The 26,640-nt window shown below is 37.2% G+C and overlaps 2 protein-coding genes and 1 long non-coding RNA gene across 4 annotated transcripts in view; 1 reads left to right on the top strand and 2 right to left on the bottom strand.

Annotated features, from left to right (window-relative positions):
* The window catches only part of AQR (aquarius intron-binding spliceosomal factor), a 93,947-nt gene extending 79,128 nt beyond the window's left edge, over positions 1-14,819 (bottom strand). The window contains exons 1-4 of the mRNA XM_081831843.1: positions 14,497-14,819; positions 9,910-9,966; positions 7,085-7,125; positions 1,346-1,381 (exon numbers count right to left, since the gene is read on the bottom strand). Coding sequence (XP_081687969.1) covers positions 1,346-1,381; positions 7,085-7,125; positions 9,910-9,966; positions 14,497-14,571 — 209 coding nt within the window. The 5' untranslated portion in view covers positions 14,572-14,819. The remainder of the gene's footprint in view (positions 1-1,345; positions 1,382-7,084; positions 7,126-9,909; positions 9,967-14,496) is intronic.
* A 1,898-nt stretch (positions 14,820-16,717) lies between these two features.
* ZNF770 (zinc finger protein 770) lies at positions 16,718-25,771 on the bottom strand. 2 transcript variants are annotated; one of them, XM_006730297.3, is made up of 2 exons: positions 25,660-25,771; positions 16,718-21,292 (listed from the first exon to the last, which is right to left on the bottom strand). In XM_006730297.3, exon 2 carries the CDS (start codon positions 21,237-21,239, stop codon positions 19,161-19,163), a length of 2,079 nt encoding a protein of 692 aa, XP_006730360.1. In that variant the 5' UTR covers positions 21,240-21,292; positions 25,660-25,771; the 3' UTR covers positions 16,718-19,160. The 2 variants fall into 2 exon arrangements, with proteins under 2 accessions (XP_006730360.1, XP_081686972.1); XM_081830846.1 differs by lacking the exon at positions 25,660-25,771 and adding an exon at positions 25,246-25,563.
* Positions 25,772-25,890: 119 nt separating this feature from the next.
* Positions 25,891-26,640, top strand: part of LOC145723480 (uncharacterized) — a 112,385-nt gene continuing 111,635 nt past the window's right edge. The window contains exons 1-2 of the long non-coding RNA XR_014148572.1: positions 25,891-26,028; positions 26,398-26,445. This is a non-coding gene — a long non-coding RNA (uncharacterized LOC145723480). The remainder of the gene's footprint in view (positions 26,029-26,397; positions 26,446-26,640) is intronic.

The raw sequence follows: 26,640 nt of genomic DNA on the forward strand, positions 1-26,640 counted from the left end.
TAGCACCATTTTTTCCCAACAGTATTTGCTAACTGTATGTCTGTCACATTTTGGTAATAAGAATTACCAAAGAATTTGGCAAGAAGAATATTTCAAACTTTTTGATTATTATTATATTTGTTATGGTAATTCATGATTTATGATCACAACTTGTTGAAAGCTCAGATGCTGGTTAGCATTTTTCAGCAATAAGGTATTTTTAAATTAAGGCATATAGATTTTTTTTTAGACATAACGTTGTTGCACACTTAACAGACTAAAGTATAGTATAAACACAACTTTTATATGCACTAGAAAACCAAAAAATACATTTGACTTGCTTTTTTGCAGTGGTCTGGAACTGAACCTGCAATATCTCCAAGGTGCCTGTATTTAATTTGTCCACTGAGTTTTTAAATTTCAATAATTTTTATTTGTTTTCCCCAAATCTATCCATTTTTAGTGTCTTGTTCCATGTTCACACAATTTCTTCTTTTATACTCATAACTTTAAACATAATGATTTGACAGTATATATCAATTATTTAATTACCTAAGGTCCTGGGTGGGTGGGGTGGGGATCTAATTCTGTTGTCATTTCAACTGACTCTTCTTACAGTTATTATCCTAACATGCTTCGTAATTAGGGAATCTGAACTCACCTTTGCCAGGGTTCTATAGGAATTTATCTGTAATGCAATTGGAATACATATCCTTCCAGAGTATCTTATATTTGTTTCTGCTGGATGCCTCAGAGATATCACTGGCTTGTCACAGTTTTTTTTGTTTTGTTTTTTTTTGTTTTAAAGATTTTAGTTATTTATTTGAGAGAGAGAATGAGATAGAGAGAGAGAGCATGAGAGGGGGTAAGGTCAGGGGGAGAAGCAGACTCCCTGCTAAGCAGGGAGCCCGATGTGGGACTCGATCCCGGGACTCCAGGATCATGACCTGAGCCGAAGGCAGCCACTCAACCAACTGAGCTACCCAGGCGCCCCTTGTCACAGGTTTTAATAGTAATGTTTTATCTTGGGTGTTATCTGAATACATAGTAAACGCCAAACCCATTCTTAACATTTTCAGATGTGGAACTGAGGCTATGAGAATAGATGATTTGCTCAAGATGATACAGGTAGGTGGGTGGGGGATGGGTGAAATAAGTGATGGGTTTTTAGGAGTGCACTTGTCAAGACGAGCACCGAATGATGTATGGAGTTGCTGAATCACTATATCGCATATGAACCTAATATAACACTGTACGTTAACTATACTAGAATTAAAAAGACATGATACAGGTATCTCTATGGTATACTGACAATACAGATCTGACACCATCTTTAACTTCATCAAAGTAAAGCGTTTTAACTCACCTAAATTCCAAGAGCATTATCTTTCTGATGGCAAACCTAAAGTATAAAAATAAATAATAAAAATGTTTAAACAGAAAATATAAATATTTCAGTTATTAATGCAGATGCATTTTTGGAACCTTGTTTTAATATTGACCCACATATCAGAATCATATTTTAATATGCATTGAAGAAAGCTAATTTTGCTTTTATATTTTTTCTTTGTATTTTGTCAGAGTAGTTTATTTTTAAAAACTAAGAAAAGTTACTTAAGTTAAATCCTACCCGTATTAGCAAACACAATTAGCACCATGACATACTAAGATATAACACATAGGTTAATAAGGCAATTAATTTTAATGAAAACACAAATGTTCATCACTATTCATAATACTGGATCACAATTGCCAAAAGGTAGCCTATCTTAATTTCTTAAGCACTGGCCAACATTGTTTTATTTAATATTCAAAAGGAAATATTCTGAAGTCATGCCCTCCTGAAAGCAAAGGGACACATTTATCTCTATCACAAATATAGGAATCATACTTTTCACAGGTTTCCTAAGTTTTGACCTTAAGTCTACAATATGACAAAATTGGGAAAGGAATATTAGGTATCTCTCTTTACTAGATGTCTTTTTAAAATAGAAGTACTTTGTTTTATAAGAATAAATAATGCTGTAGCTACCAGGTATCTCTCCAAAGGCAGGTTCAAGTGTCCACTAATTCAGTTTTATCATTTTGCATATTGGAAATAAAGTAGTCAGACCAGAACACTGCCACTAGATAATAGCCGCCAGCTCTGAAAATTAAATGTGTAGGCATTATGAATTTATAATACCCCAAGAGACCATTATCCTGTCAAAATACTATTCCACTGATTTCTGATCTCTTAAATAGTTTCACTAAGCAAGCACTATCACAGAACTTTAGTGAGAATAAAATGTAGGTTTTTACTGTGCAAAAGCACAAAGATATAACACTGACAAGGTACTGGCTTCTACAGCCAGCCAGACCACTGAGTGGATACAACATCTTGTGTGTCAGACACACTAGGTCTCCAGCTGCAGACATGTCGGTGAAGAAAATTCATTCAGTGTCCACTATGCACTCAACTGCATGCTTAATTTCTTCAGCCACAAAAAGGACCTCATGATGAAAGAAAGAAAAAATACCAGCTCATGAGATAGAAGATAGTATTCTGGGGGTGCCCAGGTAGCTCAGTCGGTTGAGCATCTGACTCTTGGTTTCGGCTCAGGTCATGATCTCAGGGTCATGGGATCAAGCCCTGCATTGGCTCTGTACTATGTGTAGAGCCTGCTTAAGATTCTCTCTCTCCATCTCCCTCTGCCCCTCCCCTGCCCCCTTGCTCTCTTGCTCTCTCTCCTTCCCTAAAAAAAAATAATTAAAATTAAAAAAAAAAAAGATCATATTTTGGTCATGACTCAGCGTTACCCTCATAACATCTTTTAAACATTCTGGGACCCAGCCTCCTCATATTCAAAAGTGGCAAAGTAGCCAATTTATTTCTGGATGACTGGACAAGAGAAAAAGAAGTCAGGATAGGTCAAGATAAAGGAAAAACACTCAATTTCTCTTCTAGCATTCTTGGTGGTATTAAATAAGCTTTGCTGCTATAATTGCCACTGCTTCTTCTCTTGGGAAATGACTGTGTGAAAATATGAGGTCTGGAATTGTGGCAGCCCTCTTGCAACCACATAGGGAAAGCCAAAAAAAGAAAAAAAATTGTGAAAAGGCTGACAAAAGCCCTTACATTAACTTCTGAACTACCCATTTCCAGACTTATTGTAAAGTAGATGATTAAAAAACAAATAATAGTGAACAAAAGAAGCCAGCCACAAAAGAGTATACACCATGTGATTCTATTTATTTAAAGTTTAAAAACAAACAAAACTATAGTGTTCATGTTTCCATACTTACATATTAAAATGTTAAAACAAAAGGCCATGTAAGGGCTTCTGGGATGCTAACAAATATTGGCTTTTATTACCTTTGTGGTGGTTATGAATGATAATAATTTAGAAGGCTAAACATTTCTGTTTTATGCCCTTTTCTGTGTTATGTTTCATAGTAGAGGGATTTAAACATTTTTTTAAGTTTTTAAAACTTATTTAAGTCATCTCTACATGCCATGTGGGTCTCAAACTCATGACCATGAGATCAAGAGTTGCATGCTCTTCTGACTAAGCCAGCCAGGCACCTTGGGGTTTAAACATTTTAAATAAAAACAGGGCAATGGACCCTGAACTACTTAAGAACAAAGTATTGGGTAAGACTCAGAGAACCAGGATTTAATACCCAGCTCTTCCTCTAACTACTGGGAAATATTTTGGGCTACTTCAACCTCTCTGTACTGCAGTTTCCTCATCAATAAAACAAGGATAATAACAGTGACTAACACACGGTTGTTGTGAGGAAAAATGAGCTACTATACACAAAAGTGCTTAGAACAGAATCTGGTATACAGCAAACACTCAACAAATAACAATTATGATTATTTTTAAGATGTTAAAATCATACAGATAAAAATATTAAGATATGTTTGCCAAATCTGATAATGGTAAGGATACCAAATATGAATCAATCGTGTAATAGACCACACATTACATGGCTGACTGGGTGATATGGTATTTTACTACTTTTGAGATCCTAAAAGTTATCATTTATACCATAAGAATATTAAGAACTGATGGATTTATTTCCCAGATTCCTCCTACAGAAATAGGGTTGATATGCAAAAAATATGTATTACAAGAACCTTAATGTATAATACTAAGAGTACCTGGGGCGCCTGGGTGGCTCAGTCGTTAAGCATCTGCCTTTGGCTCAGGTCATGATCCCAGGGTTCTGGGATTGAGCCCCACAACGGGCTCCCTGCTCTGCGGGAAGCCTGCTTCTCCCTCTGCCACTCCCCCTGCTTGTGTTCCCTCTCTCACTGTCTATCAAATAAATAAATAAAATCTTTAAAAAAAATACTAAGAGTACCTTATAGCTATAAACTGCCTATTTTGGTAGCCTACAAACAAGTTAATAAATCTTAAATCAAGCCATTCCCCAATAATGAAGATGCTACCAGCACATAGCTCAGCAAAACAGCTTCCTCAGGCACTAGTCTAAAAAATGGTCATTTAAAAATGTAAATATACATTATTTATCTTAGAGGATGGGAATTCTTTTTTTTTTTTAAGATTTTTTTTTTTTTTATTTGAGAGAGAGAGTGAGAGAGAGAGCACAAGAAGGGGGAGCGGGAGAGGGAGAAGCAGACTCCCCGCCGAGCAGGGAGCCCGATGCGGGACTCGATCCCGGGACTCCAGGATCATGACCTGAGCCGAAGGCAGTCGCCCAACCAACTGAGCCACCCAGGCGCCCTTAGGGGATGGGAATTCAAGAGTACACTTATGATGAAAACGTATATATACATTACAGTTTATCTATTACAGAAGTGCACTTAACTTTTTTGAACTTTGAGATTTGAGGGGAGAATGTATCAGTTTACTTTCATTTAAGTATTCTCAACTGTGTACAAGATGAGAAAATGACTGATAAGAGTGCCATGATAAATCCTAGTGAGCCTGGCCAACAACAGTTACTTCCTTCAGCAATTAAAAATAATGTAGCCAAGTATATAATTTAAAAATCACTGGCAGCTTTTGGTTACTAGTTACATAAAAATTATCTTTAAGGAAGAAATATTAATAGCTAAGGTTTTGAATGAAACAAACAAACAAAACCACAAGCAATTACTTTCCACTGGAGTAAAAGCCTGCTCTGAAGACACAGAAAACTAGTTGTGAAGGTTCAAGATAATTTTCAGATTGGTACATCCTTAATATGTAAGAAAAAAGAATCCTAGAATTTACCTACCCACTCATCTTAAGTTTTATTAGGCAATCTCATCCATACCCATTCCCAGACCAACAAGTCATATATTATATATCTGCTCGAATGTCATATCTTCAGAGTATTTTTTCCTGATCAATCTAAAATGGCCCTTGTCACTACCCTAAACATACTTTAATTCATAATAGTACCTGTGACATTACATATCTATCTATGTATTTCCTGTCTAGACTAGAACTACAATATAAGCTCAGTGAGTAGAGACTTTATCTGCCATGCTCACTGTTGTATCCTTAGCACTGAAATTGTGGTTGATACAAAGTAGGCTCAACTCTGTCCTCTTTTCTGAGCTCTGTATTGAGATACCCAACTGCTTATTCTACATCTCCATCTACATGGTTCTTCACTACCTAGAATTAAACATTTCCAAAAGTGAACTAATGACCTATGCCCAACTCCACCCCTAACAACAAAAGCAGAAATCAGTAATAGAATCCACTAATCAATCTAAGCCAAAAACTTAGAGAAGTCACTTTTGATTTTCCCCTTTCCCTCATCCACCACATCCAACCACCAACCATCTTGTCACTTCTATCTCAAATTGGCACACCTCTTTATCTCAATCTTCCAGGCTAGTTCAAGCCATCATTATCTTGAACCTAACTACTACAATACTCACCTAACTTCTTGCTTCTTACACCCTCCAAATTCTCTTTTTAAAATATCACCATCATGCTTACGTGCTTAATTGGCTTCCCATTATTCTTCAGATAAGAAACAAAATCCTTAACATGGCTTTTGGTCCTGCCTCCTTTTATGCTCACAAATCAATCACTAAAGCAAAACAACTAGCCTCTCATTTTGATGCTGCCATGGATTTGCCTTCATAATATTTAGTAAAATTAACCTTTTAGGACTCAAACACATGACAAATAACAAATCTGAGATTTTATAAGTTTTTTTACATTTATCATCTAATGTTTCCATTTCATATTAAAACATTTAGTCAATTGGCTTTTTAAAATACTCACTGGGCATATATGTCTATAGTTGCAGATATAGAAATATGCCCAAAATACATTAAAAAAAAAAGGTAAGATGGAATGATGTGTAGAGTATAAACTCTCTGTATTAAAAAAAATGGGGGAGGCTGGATACATATGTACATAAGTAAATTGAGGGTTAAAGGACAAGGAAGATTTCTCAAAACTTACCTCCTTCTGTATATTGTATAAAAACAATTTCTATTATTTATTTTTATTATTTTATATTCTATACATTGTATGTAAGATATACTTTATTATTTTATAAAGTATTATTATGTATGTTTTACTTTTATATATATATATATTTTAAAGATTTTATTTATTTATTTGACAGAGAGAGACACAGCGAGAGAGGGAACATAAGCAGGGGGAGTGGGAGAGGGAGAAGCAGACTCCCTGCTGAGCAGGGAGCCTGATATGGGGCTCGATCCCAGGACCCTGGGACCATGATCTGAGCCAAAGGCAGACGCTTAACAACTGAGCCACCCAGGTGCCCTACTTTTATAATTTTTAAATATTTTCAAAAGATTTATCAGAAAATGATAAGAAAATTAGTATTAGTGAAACTGAAATTAAATCTCCATGTTTATTCTCCCTCACATTTCTTCAAAAACAAAATAAACCTGATGGGATTTAATCCCTCTAAACTAAGCCAAAAATTAGAAAGCAAAAAAATAATTTATGGTTCTTCAGCAGCTAGATATAAAAGTTTTTCTGGCCACCATCTCCCTGATGACCAAATCAAAAAGAAATTTAAAAGTTCCAAGTTATGATCACATTTAGTTTAGAAGTGCAAAAGAGATCCAACTTGGTCCCACCTAATCCCTATGTATGAAAATTAAACTCATTCTTACCTTGATTTGACAATCTCTTTTTCATATATATCTTCAATGACCTGTTACCAAAAATATAAAAATGTTTAATATCTCAAACAGCATTTTTTTAGATCCTAAGTTGATAGTTTCCAGTTACTGAGATTACACAAAATAAGCTGGTTTAGGATAGATATAAAATATTACTGAAATAATACTTAAGAGATTTTTATAATCTCATCACATTCCTCAAAATGTAAAATAACAGAAAGCAAAGTAGTAGAAGATAAATAATAAAATATATCTACATAAAAAGATTCCTAGAAACAATCACTAAAATGATGTATTCAAGGTGGCTCTGTCATGCAATGGATAGTGCACTGGACTTCTAAAATGATGTATTTATAATACTTCTGGGAAAAATAAAAATTCACAAATCAGAATATTTTTAAAAACTTAATTTTTTTTTTTTAAAGATTTTATTTTATTTATTTGAGAGAGAGAATGAGATAGAGAGAGCATGAGAGGGGGTAGGGTCAGAGGGAGAAGCAGACTCCCCGCTGTAAAAACTTAATTTTAAGGTATATGCTATCAGACTCCATTTAAGAATCATTAAGAATGTACTTTCAAAAGCCAGACAGTAAATTAGAAGTATGAGGATATAACAGAAGCAAATTACATCCTGTTTTCCAAATACATGTGATAAAGCCTCAGAATTTCAATTCTTTTGGGTTAGGGAGGCCAGAATGGTGTGATACTTCAGAATTCAGCACTGGTGTTAGAAGCCTGGTTCAAACCACCCACTTCATTGCAGAGAGCTAGAACCCTTGCCTAGGACAGCTCTGAGGCTCACCTTCCCAATCCACAAAAAGGATCTACTAATACAAAGTATCCCACCAGTTGCTATAAATAAGATACCACATGTAAAGAATTTAGTGCAAGTCCTGGCATATCGTATTTTCTTTTTTTTTTTTTAAGATTTTATTTTTAAATAATCCCTATACCCACCATAGGGCTCAAATTTACAACCCCAAGATAAAGAGTTGCATGCTTTACCAACTGAGCCAGCCAACTGCCCCTGTGAGTCTTTAATAACAGTTACCAGCAGAAGACACAGCAGTGCTAGTGGCTAGTGATAATAGCAGTTAAAAAAAAAAGTTCCTACTATAAAATTATAAAGTACTTTAATATGGTATCATATATTTTATGGAGTTATAATGTCTTTTAACTGCTCAAAGTATATTTGTCAAGGAAATGTGGGTGATATTTTTATTTTATTTTTAAAGATTTTATTTATTTATTTGAGAGAGAGAGAGTACAAGCAGGGAGCAAGCAGACTCCCCACTGAGCACGGAGCCCAAAGGGCTCAATCCCAGGACCCTGAGATCATGACCTGAGCTGAGATCAGACGCTTAACTGAGTGAGCCACCCAGGCACCCCAAGTCTTGTTCAATTTAGACAAAATTTCTGTTATTGCCTTTCTTTTTATCAAAATTCAAATTAAATACTAAAATGAAGGGCATAATCTTCAAATACCAACCTACAATAAAGTTCTTCTAAACAGGCATACATAGCTTCATCCTGAATTACAATGATCTGGATATAATCTCTGAAAATCTCAATCTAATTAGAATCAACTCGATCCAGTAGTGTCATTAAGATACTCTTGTTATTAATGAAATATGACCCTAGGAACCCCCAGATCTAACATATACAACCACAAACACATACAAATAGCATATAAGAAGATAAAGCAACTCTACTAGTAATTAGAGTAATTAATATATGCCATTTTTATGAATATCCTCCTGATGAATAAAAGGATTGCTGGCAAAACAAAAATATATTCATAAATGAAACATTTAAACTCAAATGATAAAAGAAATTTTGGGTTAAGTTCAGTTTTACCAAGTGTGCCTAAAACAGTCTTCTACTCCCCCTGCTTGCGCATGCGCATGCTTGCTCGCTCTCTCTCTCTCTCTCAAATAAATAAATGAAATCTTTTTTTTTTAAAAAGTTATACATGGGTTTTTGACTGCATGGGGGATCAGAAACCCAACCCGTGTTGTTCAACGGTCAGCTAATGAAGACACACTTTAACCATAAGGAAGAGAAAATACATTTACAGTACTGTACTTAGAAAAAAAAAAATCCATGTATAAATGGACCCATGCAGTTCAAACTTGTGTTGTTCAAGGGTCAACTATACTTGTTAAATGGCATGCAATATGTCATCTCTATTTTATTTAAAGATCTCTCTTTAAGAGCCTATTTCAATGAGAATTAATCCCACATTCAGGAATTTTTGTTTTCATTTATCCTAAACTGCTCCACCTGAACCGTAAGTCCATTCCCTAACTGAAATATTACTGGTCTTTGGTCATCTAATCCTCTACCCTAAACAACTCCTACTTCTTCCACCATTCTTATAAATCTTTATCTCAGCTCATCAACCTAAAAATAAAAAACAATAGATTCTACCCTAAATGAACTGTCAAAAAATTATACAGAAATTTCTGTATATTTACAAAAATTTTCATTACATGGTCATTATAATAATGATAAATTTAAAACAAACCAAGAATTTGTAACAGGAAAACAGTTAAGTTATATACACAATTTTTAAAAACTTTAACACAACAAAATGATAGCAGAGGTTATCTCTGGGTAGTGATTTTTATTTTCTAATGTGTAACTTCTGTTATTTTCCAAATTTTCTGACATGAATAATTGTCAATCTGATAATTAGAAAACTGTAATTTGAACTTAAAAAGAATCATGTAATGCTTTTGTTGAATTAGCCCTTAAAAATAAGATAAAAAGAACACACCTATTCAAAAAGAATGGTGTAAACCAAATATACTTACCTTTATATCAAAAGGTGATTTTTTCTTGCTATGAGGAGCCCAGTATTTACATGCTAACTGCAAAAGTAAAGAGTATAAATAAGTCACAGGTTCATACCATTGTCGAGCGAGAAGACTGAGATCATACAGTAACAAGCTCTTTCTTAACAGGGCATTAGAGGCACTGGGAGGACAGATTAATTCCATCTTCTAAGAGGACTATATGGGCATGCAGGCCAGTTAGCATCCTTGGCCCCAACCCACTAAAAGCCAGTAATGCCCTGCACTGCACCCTGCCATTATGATTTACAAAAACAAAACATACTTTTCTAACCACCCCAAGAGAAACAGTAGGACCCAGTTAATAACCACAGTCAAACATCTTCAGCATAGAGATGAGGAAACCCAGGAACCTCCTAGAAAGAACACTCTAGAATCTAGAGATTAAGTGAGCTGCCCAAGATTAGAGTTAGTTAAGAGTTGAGCTAGTATTAGAAAACAGATTCAAAATCTTCAGGAATGTTTATTTGTAAAACAGTAACCTTTAAATGATTAGTAGGCACAGACACACATAACAAAACCTAAAAAGTTTCTAATCTATAAGCAGGTTATTACAGAGAATAAAAGAGCTGGTATATTTCAGCAGATTAGACTTACCTGGAAATTGTGAACTTTAAACACATATATATAGTAATTCCAGATATTTAGATGCGTTGTATAATATTATTATATAATATCAAGGAAAAACATGGTCTTATTAATAAGTATTTTGTTTTTTTTAAAAGAAACTAAACTGCAATCTCTTGAAAAACAGAAAACTCTGGTAAGCACAGACTAAACACATTTATAAAAAAGTGTACTGCACAGTATCTAGTGTACTGGAGGAATTCAAATAATAGCCAATGGACTGATGTATATATGTATGTATGCATGGGTGCATGGATGAATGAAAAAATAAAGTAAAATCTGAAATGTTACCTCTTCTGTGAGGCTTTCCTCCACCCTACCTAATGGTGATAATTGTTTCTTCCTTCTCTTCATTTCATAAAGAACTCTATTATAGTCTCATCTTTCTGTATTAATCATTTGATTGCTTATCTATCTTTCCTGTCTGCCTAAGTAGAACACTAAAGAGATGGGACTCATATCTTCTTTTCTTCTATAGCTAAGTACCTATCCCAGTAAGTACACCCAAAGGGCCTCCCAAGCAGTAAGGACATGGGCCCTGAGGAAGTCTCTCCAAATCAGTATAGTAATGGCCCCTTATGTGACACCTTCCCAAACTATCAATCACCCTCCAACCCAAAAGAAAATACTTTACCCCCAAATTATCCTATGGTATTCTCATTTCCTCATTCCACTGCCTATAGGCATCACACAAACTAGCCATCTTTTACTCACCTCATACCGTTAAGAGAACTGAATCTGATCTGTTTTCATGGATTTAGGGTCTTCCAAACAAATATGTAAATCCTATCTTCTGATCCAAACTGCTTATTGTAAATATCTGATCTAGCTTTTCCTTGGGGTCTAACCTGTGACCTCTCAGACACTACTACCTCCAGGAATATACTGCCCTCCCCTACACTCTCCAGCCTCATGCAAAATTGAAATTTTGCATTTCCCACTTAGTATAGCTATGACAGCATAGACTGTTCAAAATAAATTTTATTGAGACAAAAAGGACATAAAATACAGTAGCATAAAAAACTGAATTCACAAAGTTCAGATCTCTGATCTCCTTAAAACTAAATTTTAAGCTCTGCATCTTACTCATTTAATAATAATTTAAAAACACCTTCTCTGGTCAGGTACTCAGAAATGAAGAAGGAAGAGGAAGGAAGGATGAAGGGGAGGAGAAGAAGAAAAAGAACCACCCACCACCTAAATCCAAGATATCCCCTCCAACTAGAAAACCCATTTCCTCATGTTCCTATTTATGTTTCAAAGTCCATCTAAAATGGCACTTTCTCAATGAGGAAATTCTTTCTTGACAGTCTTTTCTTAGACAAAAGTTTTCATTTAAAACTGTGTTCTCAAAGCATTTCCCTCACATCTCTATTCTGGCATTTATCAACTGAACTATGATGAGTCTCAAAGTCTCCTTCCAGATACTGAACTCCCTAAACACAAGGATCACATTTTATTTATCTTTGTAGCCCAGAAGAGCCCAAAACAGTATCTAGCAAATATTAGGCATTCATGTCTGCTATCATGGTTTACTGCTGAGAATGTTCATCCCTACCACTACATTTTAATGCCCTGGTATGTTTATCCATTAATTCACTCATTCTTTCTTTTAAAAGATACTTACTCATCACACAATGTGTGCCTCGTACAATGCTAGGTACTGGGAGTACATGGGGAATAAATCAGACATGGTCCCTAGCCTCAGCTCTCTCAATCTAATACAGGATACAATAAATGTTATATGTTTACAAATAATATTCCCTGGGACATATCAGTCAATCCTACAGTTTTAAATACCACCTTGTCAGCAAATACCAAATTTATATTCAAGCCCAGATCTTGCTCAGGTACTCTAGACTCACATATTCAACTACCTTCTCAATATATTCAATTGAATGTTTACTAGGCATCTTCCATTTAACAAGACCCAAACAGAACTCTTGATACTCCCCACTAAACCCTCTCCTTCCCTATCTCAGTAAATGTCCAAACCATTCACCTAGTTGTTCAAGCTATGCCCGATTTGTCTTTTCCTCCATCCTTCCACAATCAATCATCATCAAGTCCTGCTGCCTCTAGCCTCAGAATATATCAGTCTACCCTAATCTTTAATAGTAGAGGCCACCACCATCTCTTACCTGGAGTCACTGGTAACCTTATTACTACTTTTGCTCTTTCACTCCCATCCAGTTTCCACACATTAGCCAGAAGATTCTTTCTAAAATATCATTCCCTGGATTGCAATTAAAATCTACTGGATGAATGAAATCCAAACTTCTTATCTCAGCCTCCAAAACTGTATAAGATCTGATCCCTACATACTCTCTGTCCTCATCTCATACCATTTTCCCTCTTATGCTTCTATCCTGGCCTTCTTTATATTCACACCATAAAGCATCTGCACTTGCTATTCCCTGGATTGTTTCCCTGCTCTCCCCAAAATTGGCTCTTTTTTTTGCATTCAGGTCTTAGCTCAAATGTCACCTCAGAGAGAACTTTCCTGACTGCCTTTCATACACCCCATCCTAGTCAGTGTCATTAACACCCTGTTTCATTTTCCTGATAGCACTTATCCCTATTTGAAACTGTACTGTTAATTTGTCTGACTCATCTCTAAAATCTAAGCTCCTTGAGTGAAGGAAACTAATAAATGGCTTTAACCATAAAAACAGGTATATGGGAAAAGGGAGATCTAATTTAGTTTAAGTTGTCGGGAAAACTTCTCCCAAGTAATGTAGATGGATGACAATGAATTAACCGTATAAAGGAAAGTGGGAAAAAAATGAGGATTCTGAGCAGAAGGAACAATGTTGAAAGACCAGGAGGTGAAACACAGCATGACAAATTTAAGTAAATGCAGGTCAATATGGCTAAAGCAGAGTTGGAAAGAGAGAAAACTGGATATAAGCACATGCCAGATTACATAATACTTTGAAGGATCCTGGTGATTATCCTAAGAGAAATTAGAACTCTTTAGAGATTTTAAGTAGGTAAGTGATATGATCAGATTTGCATTTGTATAAAATCACTGGCAGCAATATGAAGAATGGGCTGGAGGAGAGCAAGAGGATCCACAAGACAGGTTAGGATGCCTAGGTCCAGAGAGTAAACAAGGGCAACCTGGCGTAGTGTAAGAGAAGCAGATAGATTTGGAAGGTATTTATAATGTAAACATGTAGTGATTAAGGGAACGCGGGGCTCAAAATGACTCTGAGGCTTCTGCCTTGGCAAATCTGAGACAGAGACCAGAGAAGAAAGAAGCAGATGGCATAGTAACTTCGGCAGGGAGCTATTTGCACTCTCAACCAATACCCAAAGCAGCGCATAAGGATTAGGAATGTTGCTGAGGGCTACAGGACTGTGTTTCCCTATTCACAGCCAACCGCGGTTCACAATGCAACACAGCAAACGGGTTCTAAATGAACGCTCTCCGATAACACGATTGCTCTCTTCATAGATGCATCTACTTGACGCAGGTGTCTTGTCAGACTCTCGTCACTCCACTCAAAAGCGTACATTACTCTACGGCTACGAAAAACTCTACTCCTCCCTCTCTATTAGGCATCATCTCGGCTACGAAACCTTGCCGGTCTCAGGGTGGGGTGCTGCTGCTTCTGTGAATCCATCACTTCTGCGACAGACTCCAATACGGAAAAGCTCGCTTAGTAGCTTTCTTTTTTATTTATCTTCCCTGGAACCTGTACTCCGTAGGGCAAGGCGGCCTCTTTCACTGTGGTATCCCCAGCACCGAACACAGTGGCCGACACAGAGCAGATACTCAGTTAAAAGACTTGAGTGAATGAATTGACGAACGAATGCCTCCTGGGTGCACCCCGTCCCAAAGAAAATCCCACCCCCCAGGCCTCGGGGGCCTTGACGTCTCCTCCTTTCACACACACCAGCCTCGGCCAAGCGCACCTGGGTTACGAACTCCGCGTTGATCTGGGACACCGTAGGAGCCACGATTTTCTTGGGCTGAGCAGGGGCCGCCATGGCAGCACTCTCACTCCGCTCCAGTGGAAAGGAAAGGTCCCCTCGGAACAGCGGTGAACGTGATGCACTTCCCCTAACAGGCAGCTCTTGCTGCCCAACTCCGCGAAGCAGGAGCCCGCGGGCCGGGATATCCTTAGCCTTCAGTCTCAGAGGAGCGCGTACAGCAGCCCGTACATCTTCCCGGAAGCGGAACGGAACAGTGCCGGAAGTTCGTGCAGGCGTTGGGTCTGAGCTACAGAATGCAAGGGCTTCGGCCTCCTCCGCATGCGTCCCCTGGCGGGAAGCTGAAAGAACGCACCCAGCACTCCGGATCGGGTCTCAAGGACTCGGCAGGTAGGTGAGGGTTCTCCAGGTACAATTGCTCAGGTGGGGGAGACTTGGCGGTTCTCTCAAACCTAAAAAAAGCAGTAGTGAAAAAAACATAGGCTGGGTACGGGGGGTTCGGTTTTAAATGTTTCTTAACAGATTCATGGAGGTATAGGTTGACATACAATGAACTGCATGCACATATTTGGAGTGTAAAATTCGATCCGTTTTCAGTCATACATCCGTGAAACCATCACCAAAATCAGGATAATAAGCATATTCAACGCCCCGAAAAGTTTCCTCATGCCTTTTGCAATCCATTCCTATTGCCATGCTAGGGAAAAAAGGGGCTACTAGGTAAAAAGGGTCTGATAGGTTAGTGAGTGAAGAGGCAATGGACAAAGTAGGTGTAAAATGCATCTTCAGCATAAAAGACAGAAAGATACAACAGTAACCAGAATAACAGGTAAAACTCAAGTTGTTTCTCTTAACTGTTCTCTTTTTACGCTAGGTGCAGTGGAATTTTTTTTTTTTTTTTTTGCCTATCCTCCCTTCTTTCCAAACAGAACTTCAAATTTGACCTAACAGCTAACCAGCATAAATGCAAATTCTTGGACCCAACACCAGACATGAGAGAAACTCTGAGGATGTGACAGCTATCTATGCTTCTAACAAACCCTCTATATGATTCCAATGCAAACTAAAGTTTGAAAACCACTGATCAACAGTGACAACAGAGTTATGAACAAAAAGCAGTGGGAGCAGCACAGGGAATGGCTTGTTTGGGTAAATCAGAAAGGCTTCCAGAGGAAGTAGTATTTAAGTTCAAACTGAAAGAATGAATAGAAACTTGCCAGTGTAGATGCAAAATATTACATGTTCCATATTCCTTTAATAATACCATTGTGCCACTTCTCTTTTTCTCTTAATGCTAATAGAACTCTAGCAGTTAGCCCTGAAATTTAAGTCCTTCTAACCAATAGAAAGCAATGGAAAGCTCAAGATAGGAATTAAATGTTCTTTCCCTGCTTCTAAAAAGCAGATATTCTGTATCATCAAACAGTCCTTGAGGCATGTGGCTGGCTCAGTAGGTGGAGCCTGGACTCTTGTCTCAGAGCCATGAATTCAAGCCCCCACGTTCAGTGTAGAGATTACTAAAAAACAAACAACAACAAACAGAAAACCCAAAAATGGGTTATCTAACATGTAAATTGAAATGTTTTGGGGGCCTGGCTGGCTCAGTCAGTAGAACATGTGACTCTTGATCTCAGGGTTGTGAGTTGAAGCCCCACGTTGGGATAGAGATTACGTTAAGAAAATAAGTAAAAAATCAATTCATCATTTAAAAAAAATGTTTTCTGCAAGCCAGTTTTAAACACTTTAGTTTTTTCCCATAATCGTGGAAAACCAAATAAAATCTGGCTCATCTAAATTTCTTCTTTGAACTAAGAGTGTTAAAGTCTGTATCTAATTTAAATAATAGTGGGTAGACAAGATGGAGACAAGAATAGCAAGAATATGCACGGGAGGAATTAATTCTGTATTTCTTTAGCACAAATCTGGAGAAAGGCCAAAGAGGAAGATAAATGGGTAAGCAGGTAGATCATGTGACATGTAATGCAGTTAACATCCTTTTGTAGGTGATAAGAAACTATCAAAGAAATGTACTAAAAAGGAAAAGTAAAAAATAAGTAAGTAAAAAGGAGATGATTAAATATCCATGTTAGGAAATTCAGTGTAGAAGGTGGATTGGAATGGGCCCAGGAAAGTGTTTGGCCATCAGTACCTTGTTCCAGTATGATTTTTATCTTCTATTTAAAAAAAAAAAAAGTCCAAACTGTGTAATTTGAAAGTTTATTTTTAAAATATTCTGAAATTTAAATTCTTCAAGACTCTTAACCACCATCCACTTTCCTTCAACACACACACATTTTGTCCTAAAATTGTTGTCCCTACCGCAGTACAAAACAAGAAACAATAAATCCACTAACTCAGCCAATGAAACTACTTCAGTAAGTAATCATGCTACAGCCTGGAATCACCCAAACAAAAAATTTTAATAAATCTCTTTAAAGACATTTATAAAGATTATTTTTTCAGAAAACCAAAGTAATTGATTCAACAATACTAACAGTTCTAGCATGCAGCAAATCATCATGTAACATCTAATGTTTAATTTTCTTATCATGGATGTATACAGTTTATTTTCATTCCTATAAAGTTTCCACAAGAAGCTTGCAGTGATAAAGGTAAATAAGGATTTTGTTACAGGTACTTCAAATAGCACTACAGTACATCTTTGACAAAATTTTTACAATTATTCCCACTTTCAATATGAAACAGCTTTTATTAAAAAGGCATGGGCCAAAAAAAAAAAAAAGTATAGTAGTATCACTTAAGCAAATAAAGTCTAATAATCATACAAGCACAACACTGTTAGGACTTTCCCTGTTTGGGTTGGGAAAGGACTAAATGAGACATTTGCTTCAAATAAAATTACGTAAATAGCTTTGGAAAATCCCCAAATACACAATTTCAAACAAAAAATCCTTGATCCTATATTCTTGGAAAATATGAGCTAATTATTTCTTGCTTTTATGTAATAGGTATGTTCTTGAAGTTTTGTGTAAGGCAAATTCTATAAACCCTCATCTTTCTTGCATTGGAGGAACCTATCTGGAGGAAACCTAAGAGAAATTATTCTTTAAAACATATGATTCTCCTGCACATTTATACATCATTGGGCATTTTATCTGTACTGTCACGTTTTATCTCTGTATATTAAACCCAAGTTTCTCAAAATGCACTTGAAAAAGAAGATACCAACCTCTCCTCCCCCGTCCTCCTATACAAAGACAATTTCTTAGAGTACGACAAAGAACTTACAATGCAAAGAATGTTTATTATTCACTCTCAACAGAGGGCTTGTCACTATATTTAAGTGTGCTAAGACAAACACCGACCTGTTCTTCTCTTAAAAGATAATGGTTATTTTATTACTAAGAAATGTCATTCTTAAAGATTTTATTAAAAAATGGCAAATACAAAGGACAATTTGTGATTATGTCTTTTATAGCTTAAGATTCCCAATATTTCCCTATCATGACAGTGCTGTTGAGAAGAATGATATCCTCAATTCCATAAACACTTTATTCCTAAATGGGAATAATTACCTTACTAATCAAAACAATTTGCTAAGGATCAAAATAATATTCTTTAGCATTAGAGTCTTGCAAGAAACATAGAATTCAAAACTAGAACTAGACCTAGTCATTGCTATTTGATCAAACTTAACAGATAAGATTTAGTTAAGTCACAGGACCACTCAATTCAAGAGGCATTAAAACAAAGTTTTACTGAAGTAAAATAGAAGTCTTGTGGAGATGCAGATCTATAGGTGAGTCTTAAGTCTATACAACTACTGTTGTCAATCATGTAGTAAATAGATGAATTTCATTTATTCCTCTGAAAAGATAATACTGCATACATATCATCAAAAAGATTATGGCACTTGGACGATATTCCTGATAAGTAAACATGATAAATGTATACAGGTGCATCCTAGTCTCTCTCCTACTTTCAGATCTTTTGGGAAAGACAACAACAGGCTGGGTAAAAAACCAACTCTAATCCCCTGTGGAAAAGGAGGTGAAGCTACCAGAGTCCTAAGAATAAATAGCTTGCAAAATACCAATGAAAATAATGCTGTGATTTTCTTATCCATTTTCACTTTTACTGCCTTCAGTTTTTAAACTTACAAGAAAAAATTTTGCAATGGAATTTGAGCCACAGGTGGGCAAAATTATGCTTTCATGTGAAACAAAATAAATAAAATGTAGTGGGGCTATTTGCTGCAGCCAAAACCCAATTTTTACCTCTGTCTTTTGAGTGTATCTAAAAGAAGATGGCATACATTAAGAATTCCTTTAAAAAATAATGAACTGAGTTATTGTACCGCATCATGGATTTACATTTTCAATACAGCCAAAATATGTATTAAAATAAAATAAATGCTTACTGTATGGCATCAAACCATGTTCTTCCCCCTAAAAATTAATTTGGCTGTTCCTAAAACATTGTATTAATTTTCTATGTATCTTGGCTCTTACTTGTAGGACAAGCAACTGCCTATGAAATCACTCAACCTAAGGAAGGCCTTTTAATGAAAATACATTTTAAATGATACAGGCTTTAAGAACAAGATCACCAGAGAGACCACAAATGTGTTACTGGTTCTGTCAGTTACATAATTGAATTTGAGAACCACTTTATCTTGTGGTTGGTCATTCCTTAAAGTGAGTAAGTTGATGTCTCTTCCAGTGAGGAGCCTGCCTGAATGTTTTGCCACAAACTGAGCATTCAAATGGCTTCTGCCCTGCATGAATTAGATAGTGTCTTTCCAGTTTAGATGGAGATCTAAAACTTTTGGAACAAACGCTGCATTGGTAAAGAAGGCCATCATTCCTCTCTGCACGCCCTGAATAACCACAACAATGACTGTGTTGGCTCTGCTCTGATTGCAGAAGTGCACTAGAGAGATAAGGCTGCCTGTTCCTATAGGGGGTACTGAGAATGAAATCCTCTGATTCTGCCTTAACTTTTATATCTGATATTTGATCTGACTCTGAGACCTCATATTTTTGGAAACCAAGAGTCTGACATTGTTGGGAAGCATTATAGTTAACATTATCACCTGGATGAATGAGAAGTTGGTTCAAATTTTCAAATTCTTGGCAAAGAGATCTTCTATAAGGTATCTTATCAATATGAGTTAATTTGTGTCTTTTTAAGTGAGCTGACTGTCTAAAAGATTTCCCACAAACATTACAGCCAAATGGCCTCTGTCCAGTATGAATTAAATAGTGTCTTTGTAGTTTGGAAATAGAAGGAAACACTTTCTCACATTTGTCACAAGGACACATCTTATGTCCAGTATGGATGTTTTCACTTGGAACTGAAAAACCACACTGAAGCACTTCACAGTTATCAAAGAATTCCTCACCTGATGAACCATAGATAGATACATCTTTATTATTCACTGAATTATCTGTAGTTAACATGTTTTCTGTTGTAAGGATACCTTTCAAGTTTTTACCCATATTTTGGCTCTGGAAATGCTTTTGCCAAGAAAATGGCAAAGTCAACGTTTTCTTCTTTTTACTGCCAACTGTCTTATATGTTCCATGTTTGCCAAGGGAACCTATAAATGTTCTCTGGGCTTGTTCAGGGCTCTGTTCACCAGAAATAAGATCACAATTTTTCAAGAAATTGTTTTTAAATACTTTTTTCTCAGATCGAAAATTATCTAATTTCTTACCCCCAGCACGTTTAAGTTTAGCCAAGATTTTTTTCACAATGGTTTTATAGTTGTAGCTTCTTTTGAGCCTGCTTGGAATTTTGCCACCTCTGGCAGGAAAACACTTATGTCCATTGAGAATCTGCTCTGATTCAAAACACTCTTCACACTCTGGACACTGAAAAGGGACGATATAAATAGAGTGGACATCAAGTTGATTATTCTCCTCAGATTCACCTGTATCACCATTTTCAAAACCATCCTGCTTTGCATTTAACTTATTAGGCAGGGGGCATGATTCTGGACTCTTTATCTTCAATGAAAGAGTCTGAAAGGTCTTATTCCTGGTATGGATTTGTTTATGCTTCAGAAGTTTGCTTTGAATCTTAAATCCTTTTTGACAAAAACAACATTGAAAAGGTCTTTCTTCTGAATGTGTGAGTTGATGAATTTTTAAATGAGTTGACTGTCGGAAGGATTTACTGCACAAGACACACTTAAAAGGCCTCTGACCAGTATGAATAAGTGCATGCCTATCAAGTTTTGATTGTGATGGAAACATCTTGCCACAGATTGTACATGCGTGAATATTCTTTCTTTTCTTTGTAGGGCTGTATGTAGGATCAGACTTAGAGCATGGATGTAATGCCCATCTTTCCTCTGTGGTAAAAGTATGATACATCCCATATACTGGCTTTTCTTGCTTGGCCTCCAACAGTCTTCTGACCTGTTTAACATCATTCTGGTAGGTTTCATTGTGAAGTTGTTGGTGCTTCACAAACGTCTTCAGATTTTTAAAGTGGCGTTGACAAATGCTACATTTAAAAGGCAGATTATGAGTTAGTTGATGTCTCTCCAGATGAACCAGTTGCCTAAAGGTTTTATGACATACATCACATTCAAATGGCTTTTGACCAGTATGAATGAGATAATGCCTAGCTAATTTTGATGGTGTTTCAAAGTGCTTGAAGCAAATATTGCAAATATATGGCCTGTTTCTAGGTAGTTTGTTGGCTACTACACACTGTTGAATCTTTAGCATTTTTAAATTGTTTTCAGCCATCATATTCTTCAGTGATATACTCTGATGAACTCCATGTTCTTAAACTCCACAGATGTCTAAAAATTAAAAATAAAAATATATTAATTTAAAAATTATTCATATGAAAAGAAATAATTTAAGTTGTTTTTTATTCATATGAAAAGAAATAATTTAAGTTGTCCTTTGGTTAAAGATATTAAGGGTATAGGGGAACCTGGACTTTTTCTATGTTTAAAAGTAAGTTAATAATCATTTTAGATGAATACTTTAGAATAATAAAACTAACTTCACCCATAGAAATGATGAGTCTTTAAAAGAAATTTCTAGGGGTGCCTGGCTGGCTCAGTCAATAGAGCATACGACTCTTGATCTCAGGATCATGAGTTCAAGCTTCATGTTGGGTGTAGAGCTTACTTTAAAAAAAAAAAAAGCCAAAATAAATCTCTAAAAACCTATATAATTTTAAGCTATATTTCTAATTGAGATAATACATTAAGAAGAGGATAATTTCAATTTCTTAACATTAAATAGACCTTTAATTCCAATTTTCCTAGTTCTCTATTAAGTAGTGTCGTCAATATTTAGTTGCTTTGTCATTATTTATTTATTTATTCATTTTTAAGAGAGAGAGAACCTGTGTGTGAGTCAGGGTGGGGAGGGGCAATGGGAGAGGAAGAGAATCTTAGCAGGCTCCACCCTCAGCACAGAGCCCGATGTGGGGCTCCACCTCACGACCCTGAAATCATGACCTGAGCCGAAATCAAGTTGGATGCTCGACTAAGCCACCCAGGTGTCCCACTTTGTCATTTTTAAAAAATTAAGCTAGAAAGGTTAGAAAGTGTAAGAATTAAAATATAAAACTAAAAATAAGATGTATTTGCATTTAATTATAGCATACCATGGGTATGATCTGAGAGAATGTTTCAGTTACCAAGGTTGGATTTCTTAGCCACATCATTAACAGTATTTACTTTTAATTACTTCTTTGGACCAACAAAGACAACATGGACAACTGGGAGAAAATGTGCCAGATAACCTAGTCCCAATTTGCTACCATATGATCTCAGTGGCAGAAAAAAGGAAATAGATTGTTCATCTCTAAGCCTCCTGGCTGCCTACCACATCAAGTTGTGAGAATCAATGGAAATAATGCATCTAAATGTGTTGGAAAACTGTGAAGTGATATACAAATGGGAGGTATTACTTAGCTCAACACTAATCAAATTTTAAAACTTTATCCTTGTCTACATAATATATATTTTTAGGGTTTCTAACTAAGAAATAAACATACTAATTAAATTTATAGTTCTTTGTATTTCTTCTTTGCATTTTGTTGTGGAATTCCTTTGCATTTTGTTGTGGAATACAGAGTCGGTGAGGCAAATTGGCTACTTATATTCTTACTGATGGCTAAGTAACTGAAAGTTAAGTGTGGTTCACTTTTCAGACAATATAATAAAAATATCATTTTGGTCTTGGAGTTAATATAAAGATAAATCTGCTTTTGCTAATATAACTCTGTAGGAAACATGCATAAGTTTACTAGGTATTTTCACAAAAACTGTATACCCTATCTTCTCTTTTATCAGAGAAACCAATTTTCTTCTCATCCTTCTACTATTGCATTTACTTTAAATAAAGGAGTCAGAGATAAAAAAAAAAAAAAAGCTGCTCTACCTCTCTGATTCTAATGTTGTATCTTCTAGTTGAGATCAGAAAGTTGATAAATCTACCAGAAACTCTGTGTTCTTTTGTCAGCTCAGTTGGCGAACATCCAACATATATGCTATTTGCTATTTACTGTTTTCTCCTAGAAGACACCTTAAACACAAAATCACAAACACATCCACTGTGGTTCTTTTCAGCAATGTGAATTAGAAACAAAAACATTCATTTATTGAACAAGTATCTTCTATTAGTTGCTTTATCACAGTGTTTTTCAGTGTTTGAAAAACACAACTGCATGTTGCTACCATTAATGCATTGTGAAATCAATTTAGTGGGTCATGATCACCAGTTTTGTTTAATAAAGAGTAGTAAATATCAGATTGCATTACATAAAGATGAATACTATTTTGTGAAACTTCTGTTGAAAGAGGTAAGAATGTTGTGAAAGTGGTTCCTGGTATATCTCTTCACACAACACTAGACAGAGGAACCCACAACAAATTAATAACTTTATTCAAAGTAACCAAGTAATCCATTAGGTAAGATTGGGGCCCATAGGATGAGGCAGGATTACTAAGGAAAGCAACAGTATCTAATTTTCTTCACTTGGCCCATATAACCCCAAAATATTTACCAAAAAATATAATTAGAGGCCAAATGGATATGCCACACAAGTCTATGTAAAATAAAAGAATCTGACTGCAAGCCACTATATTAATTTACAAAATATACCATATAACCCAGATATCCATGTTAGCAACAATTAACTGTTGGTGCTATTCATATGCATTTTCACTACACTGAGAGAAATTACTGGTGAACAACCTCCAGACCCCTAAATGTGCTAAACACACCAATAGTCATGAGGATTAAAATTATGAATCCATTAAATTGCCAAGAACTTGGCAATTTATTTCATTCCTGTCAAGCTATCGGGTGTCGAGGTGGTCAATTAGGACAAAGAGCCAAAATGAAAATAATAATCAAGCCTTTATTCACTTAATTGCCACAGTGCAAGCATGAGGCAAAACAAGGACTGGTTCCCCAGGGTCCATTACACAGAACTACACTAGGTGAGGATCAGATGGATGCAGGGCACACAATCATCTCCCTGCAGAGGAGGCCACAACAAAAGGCTTCTGCCTCTTTATGGACCTGTGGGCCAGGGGAAGAGGAAGGAAGGGCTAGGAGTGGAAAGGTCCTGAGTTAAAACCAAGAAAAGTACCTCAAGCAAGCCCCTCCTCCCACCCACCCAAGGAGGTCTTAGTAGAGATGGAGGGGCCTGGGAAGTACCCCTGCCAAGATCTTCTGAATGGAGGTAACTGAGCCAACAATGCAATCTAGTATAAGCATGGGTAGCAGGAGGGAAGGGGTGAGTCCTTGATTGCAACTCCCTCCAGAAAACTGCAATGCACTGGCCATGCACAAGTCTGGTGTGGGGAGGGCAAGTTTCCCCCCATAAGGCTGGCCAGCCAAAGCGACGAAATTGTCAACAGTCAGCCCTGAAAGATCACACAAAGGATTTTGGCCTGTAGCCGACCTCAATTCCTACCATATATTTTTCCTTCTTTTTAATAGTTTCTATGGAATACTCTTGAAAGAAGTCCCAGACTAGAACCACATACCACAACCATCTCTGATTATAACAGAAATTGACTACCCATAGTTCCTGTGCCAAAAATTGTCTATGGCTGATCAACTACCACTAGCACTAAGACTGGATACTATTGTCATTTGCCTTCACACCAGGTGGGAAAGCACTTACTGGGAGCCCTGTAATTGCTAGAACCATTGGTGGCAACAAGTGATCTCATCTGCTATTTATAAGTGATAGCTCAGGGATCCCCAGTGCTCCAAGTGCAGTCCCATATGTACTTCTACAGCGTGCACATTAATTTGATAGAGCTCCAAATCCCACTTCAACTGATTCTCTGTGCTCTCAATTGATTTTTTGTTATTCGTAATATGAAAACAAACAAACAAACAAAAAAACCAAAACAAAGCCAACACCATGTACTTTTTCCTGTTAAACTGAAAATGAAAAGTAAAATAGCAAATCTCAGTGGTTCAACCTGAAGATGATTCTGACAACTGCAAGATAAACTCTGTTGGAAGACTGTAAAAACCGATTTAAAAAAAATTCCAATGACGCCTCAAGGCTGAAACCCTGTTGGTTTTTTACTAACACCATAAAAGCGAAGTGAGGCCATCACAAAAGCAAATGAACAAGAGACGAACGACCTGAGAGAAACTTGGACCACTTCCAGCTGGGGAATAATCTCTGGCGACATTTATCACAGCCTTTCCTTCTTGGTGGCTGCGTCTGCCCCACTTCCCCTGGCCCACGCTCTTAAACCCTCACCTCTCGTCCCAGAGGGGCTGCAATGGACAGAGGACCCTGACGTCCGGCCGTCGCCCTCATCGCCCAAACCAATAAGCACCTAGGAGGTCGAGCCGAGTCCAGAGACTGCAAAATCCCACACTAGGAAAGGAAGGGCAAGGGTGAAAATGGCTTTGACGGCAGCCAGGGGGGAAAATGCCACATGCGATTCGACCCACAGCAGAGGAAAAGCATCCTTTCTGCGCCTTCCTCTCAGAGATTGCCGCTCCCCAAGAGACGCAGTCGGGAGGCGGGGAACTGGAAAAAGAATGGGAGCCGAGGTCGTGGCGCCCCCGCTATGGGTCCCCGGGCACCTTGGAGGGATCGAGGCAGGCCCGACCCTTCCCGGGGATCGCTCCACCTCACACACGGATTCCTCAAGTTCTCCTCACGCACCTGGAGCTGGCACGGACCCGGCAGGCACGCATCTCAGGGCCCAGGCGCCGCGAAGGCAGCGAGCGCACGTCCGCAGGGCTGGCGCGGCGACGGGCTGAGCGCGCAGGCGCAGCGCTCCGGAGCGCCCAGGGACGCGGTCCGGCTAGAAACAGGCTCCCTCCCACCCCAGGGCCGCCGTCGCTTAGGCTCGGTCTGCAAGACGGCAGTGAAAGGGGGGGCTCCAGAGGTTGGTCCCCACCCCTAGCGCCGCTCATCCCGCCCTGCAGTTTCGCGGGGAAGAGAATAGAGGAGTGAAGAAGGCTGTTTCTTCAGATTGCTGACAATTAGATGAGATGGATGTAAAGTGCTCAACGTAGTGCCTAGAGCCTAGTAAGCCCTGAATAGCTTCATCATTTATTACTCTTTTTATATTACATACAACTTTATGAAGTGATGGGATCTCATTTTAAAATGAGGAAAAGGAGATTGAGGCGTTAAGAAACTTACTCAGTGTCACACGGCTGATAGACGATGGAGGTGGGATTTGAACACAGGCGTCTAGTACCAGACCTGCACTTTTAATTTGCTACTTCTTCCCAGATTATAGATATCTCAGTATTTTATGTGGACACTATTAAGGGTTAAACGTGTAGTCCAGTTACGGACGTGGGTGACACATTATTAGGTATAAGATGCTTAGGTATCTACCGAAGATTTTAAGTACAAAAGATAGTGGAAAATTATTGTGCATTTTTGCAGGTTCCGATTTTAACTGTCTCAGCTTGAGCGATGAGGACATGAGAACAGGTAACAAGCATATTTTCTTTCAACTGTAAGTAACTTTTTGCATTACTTGTCAAGGACCACTGACAACAAAAATTGTTATTTCTAATGTTTTTATACGTTCCTCTATTTAATAAGGAAAAAGTTGGTCCAATGAAAAGTCATTCTCTATTTTCCATGTGGCAACATGAGGAAATGGCTAGTAGGACATAAGCTTTG

The sequence above is a fragment of the Leptonychotes weddellii genome, chromosome 9, assembly GCF_054177405.1.
Source record: "Leptonychotes weddellii isolate Sample4059 chromosome 9, ASM5417740v2, whole genome shotgun sequence".
NCBI classification, from domain to species: domain Eukaryota; kingdom Metazoa; phylum Chordata; class Mammalia; order Carnivora; family Phocidae; genus Leptonychotes; species Leptonychotes weddellii.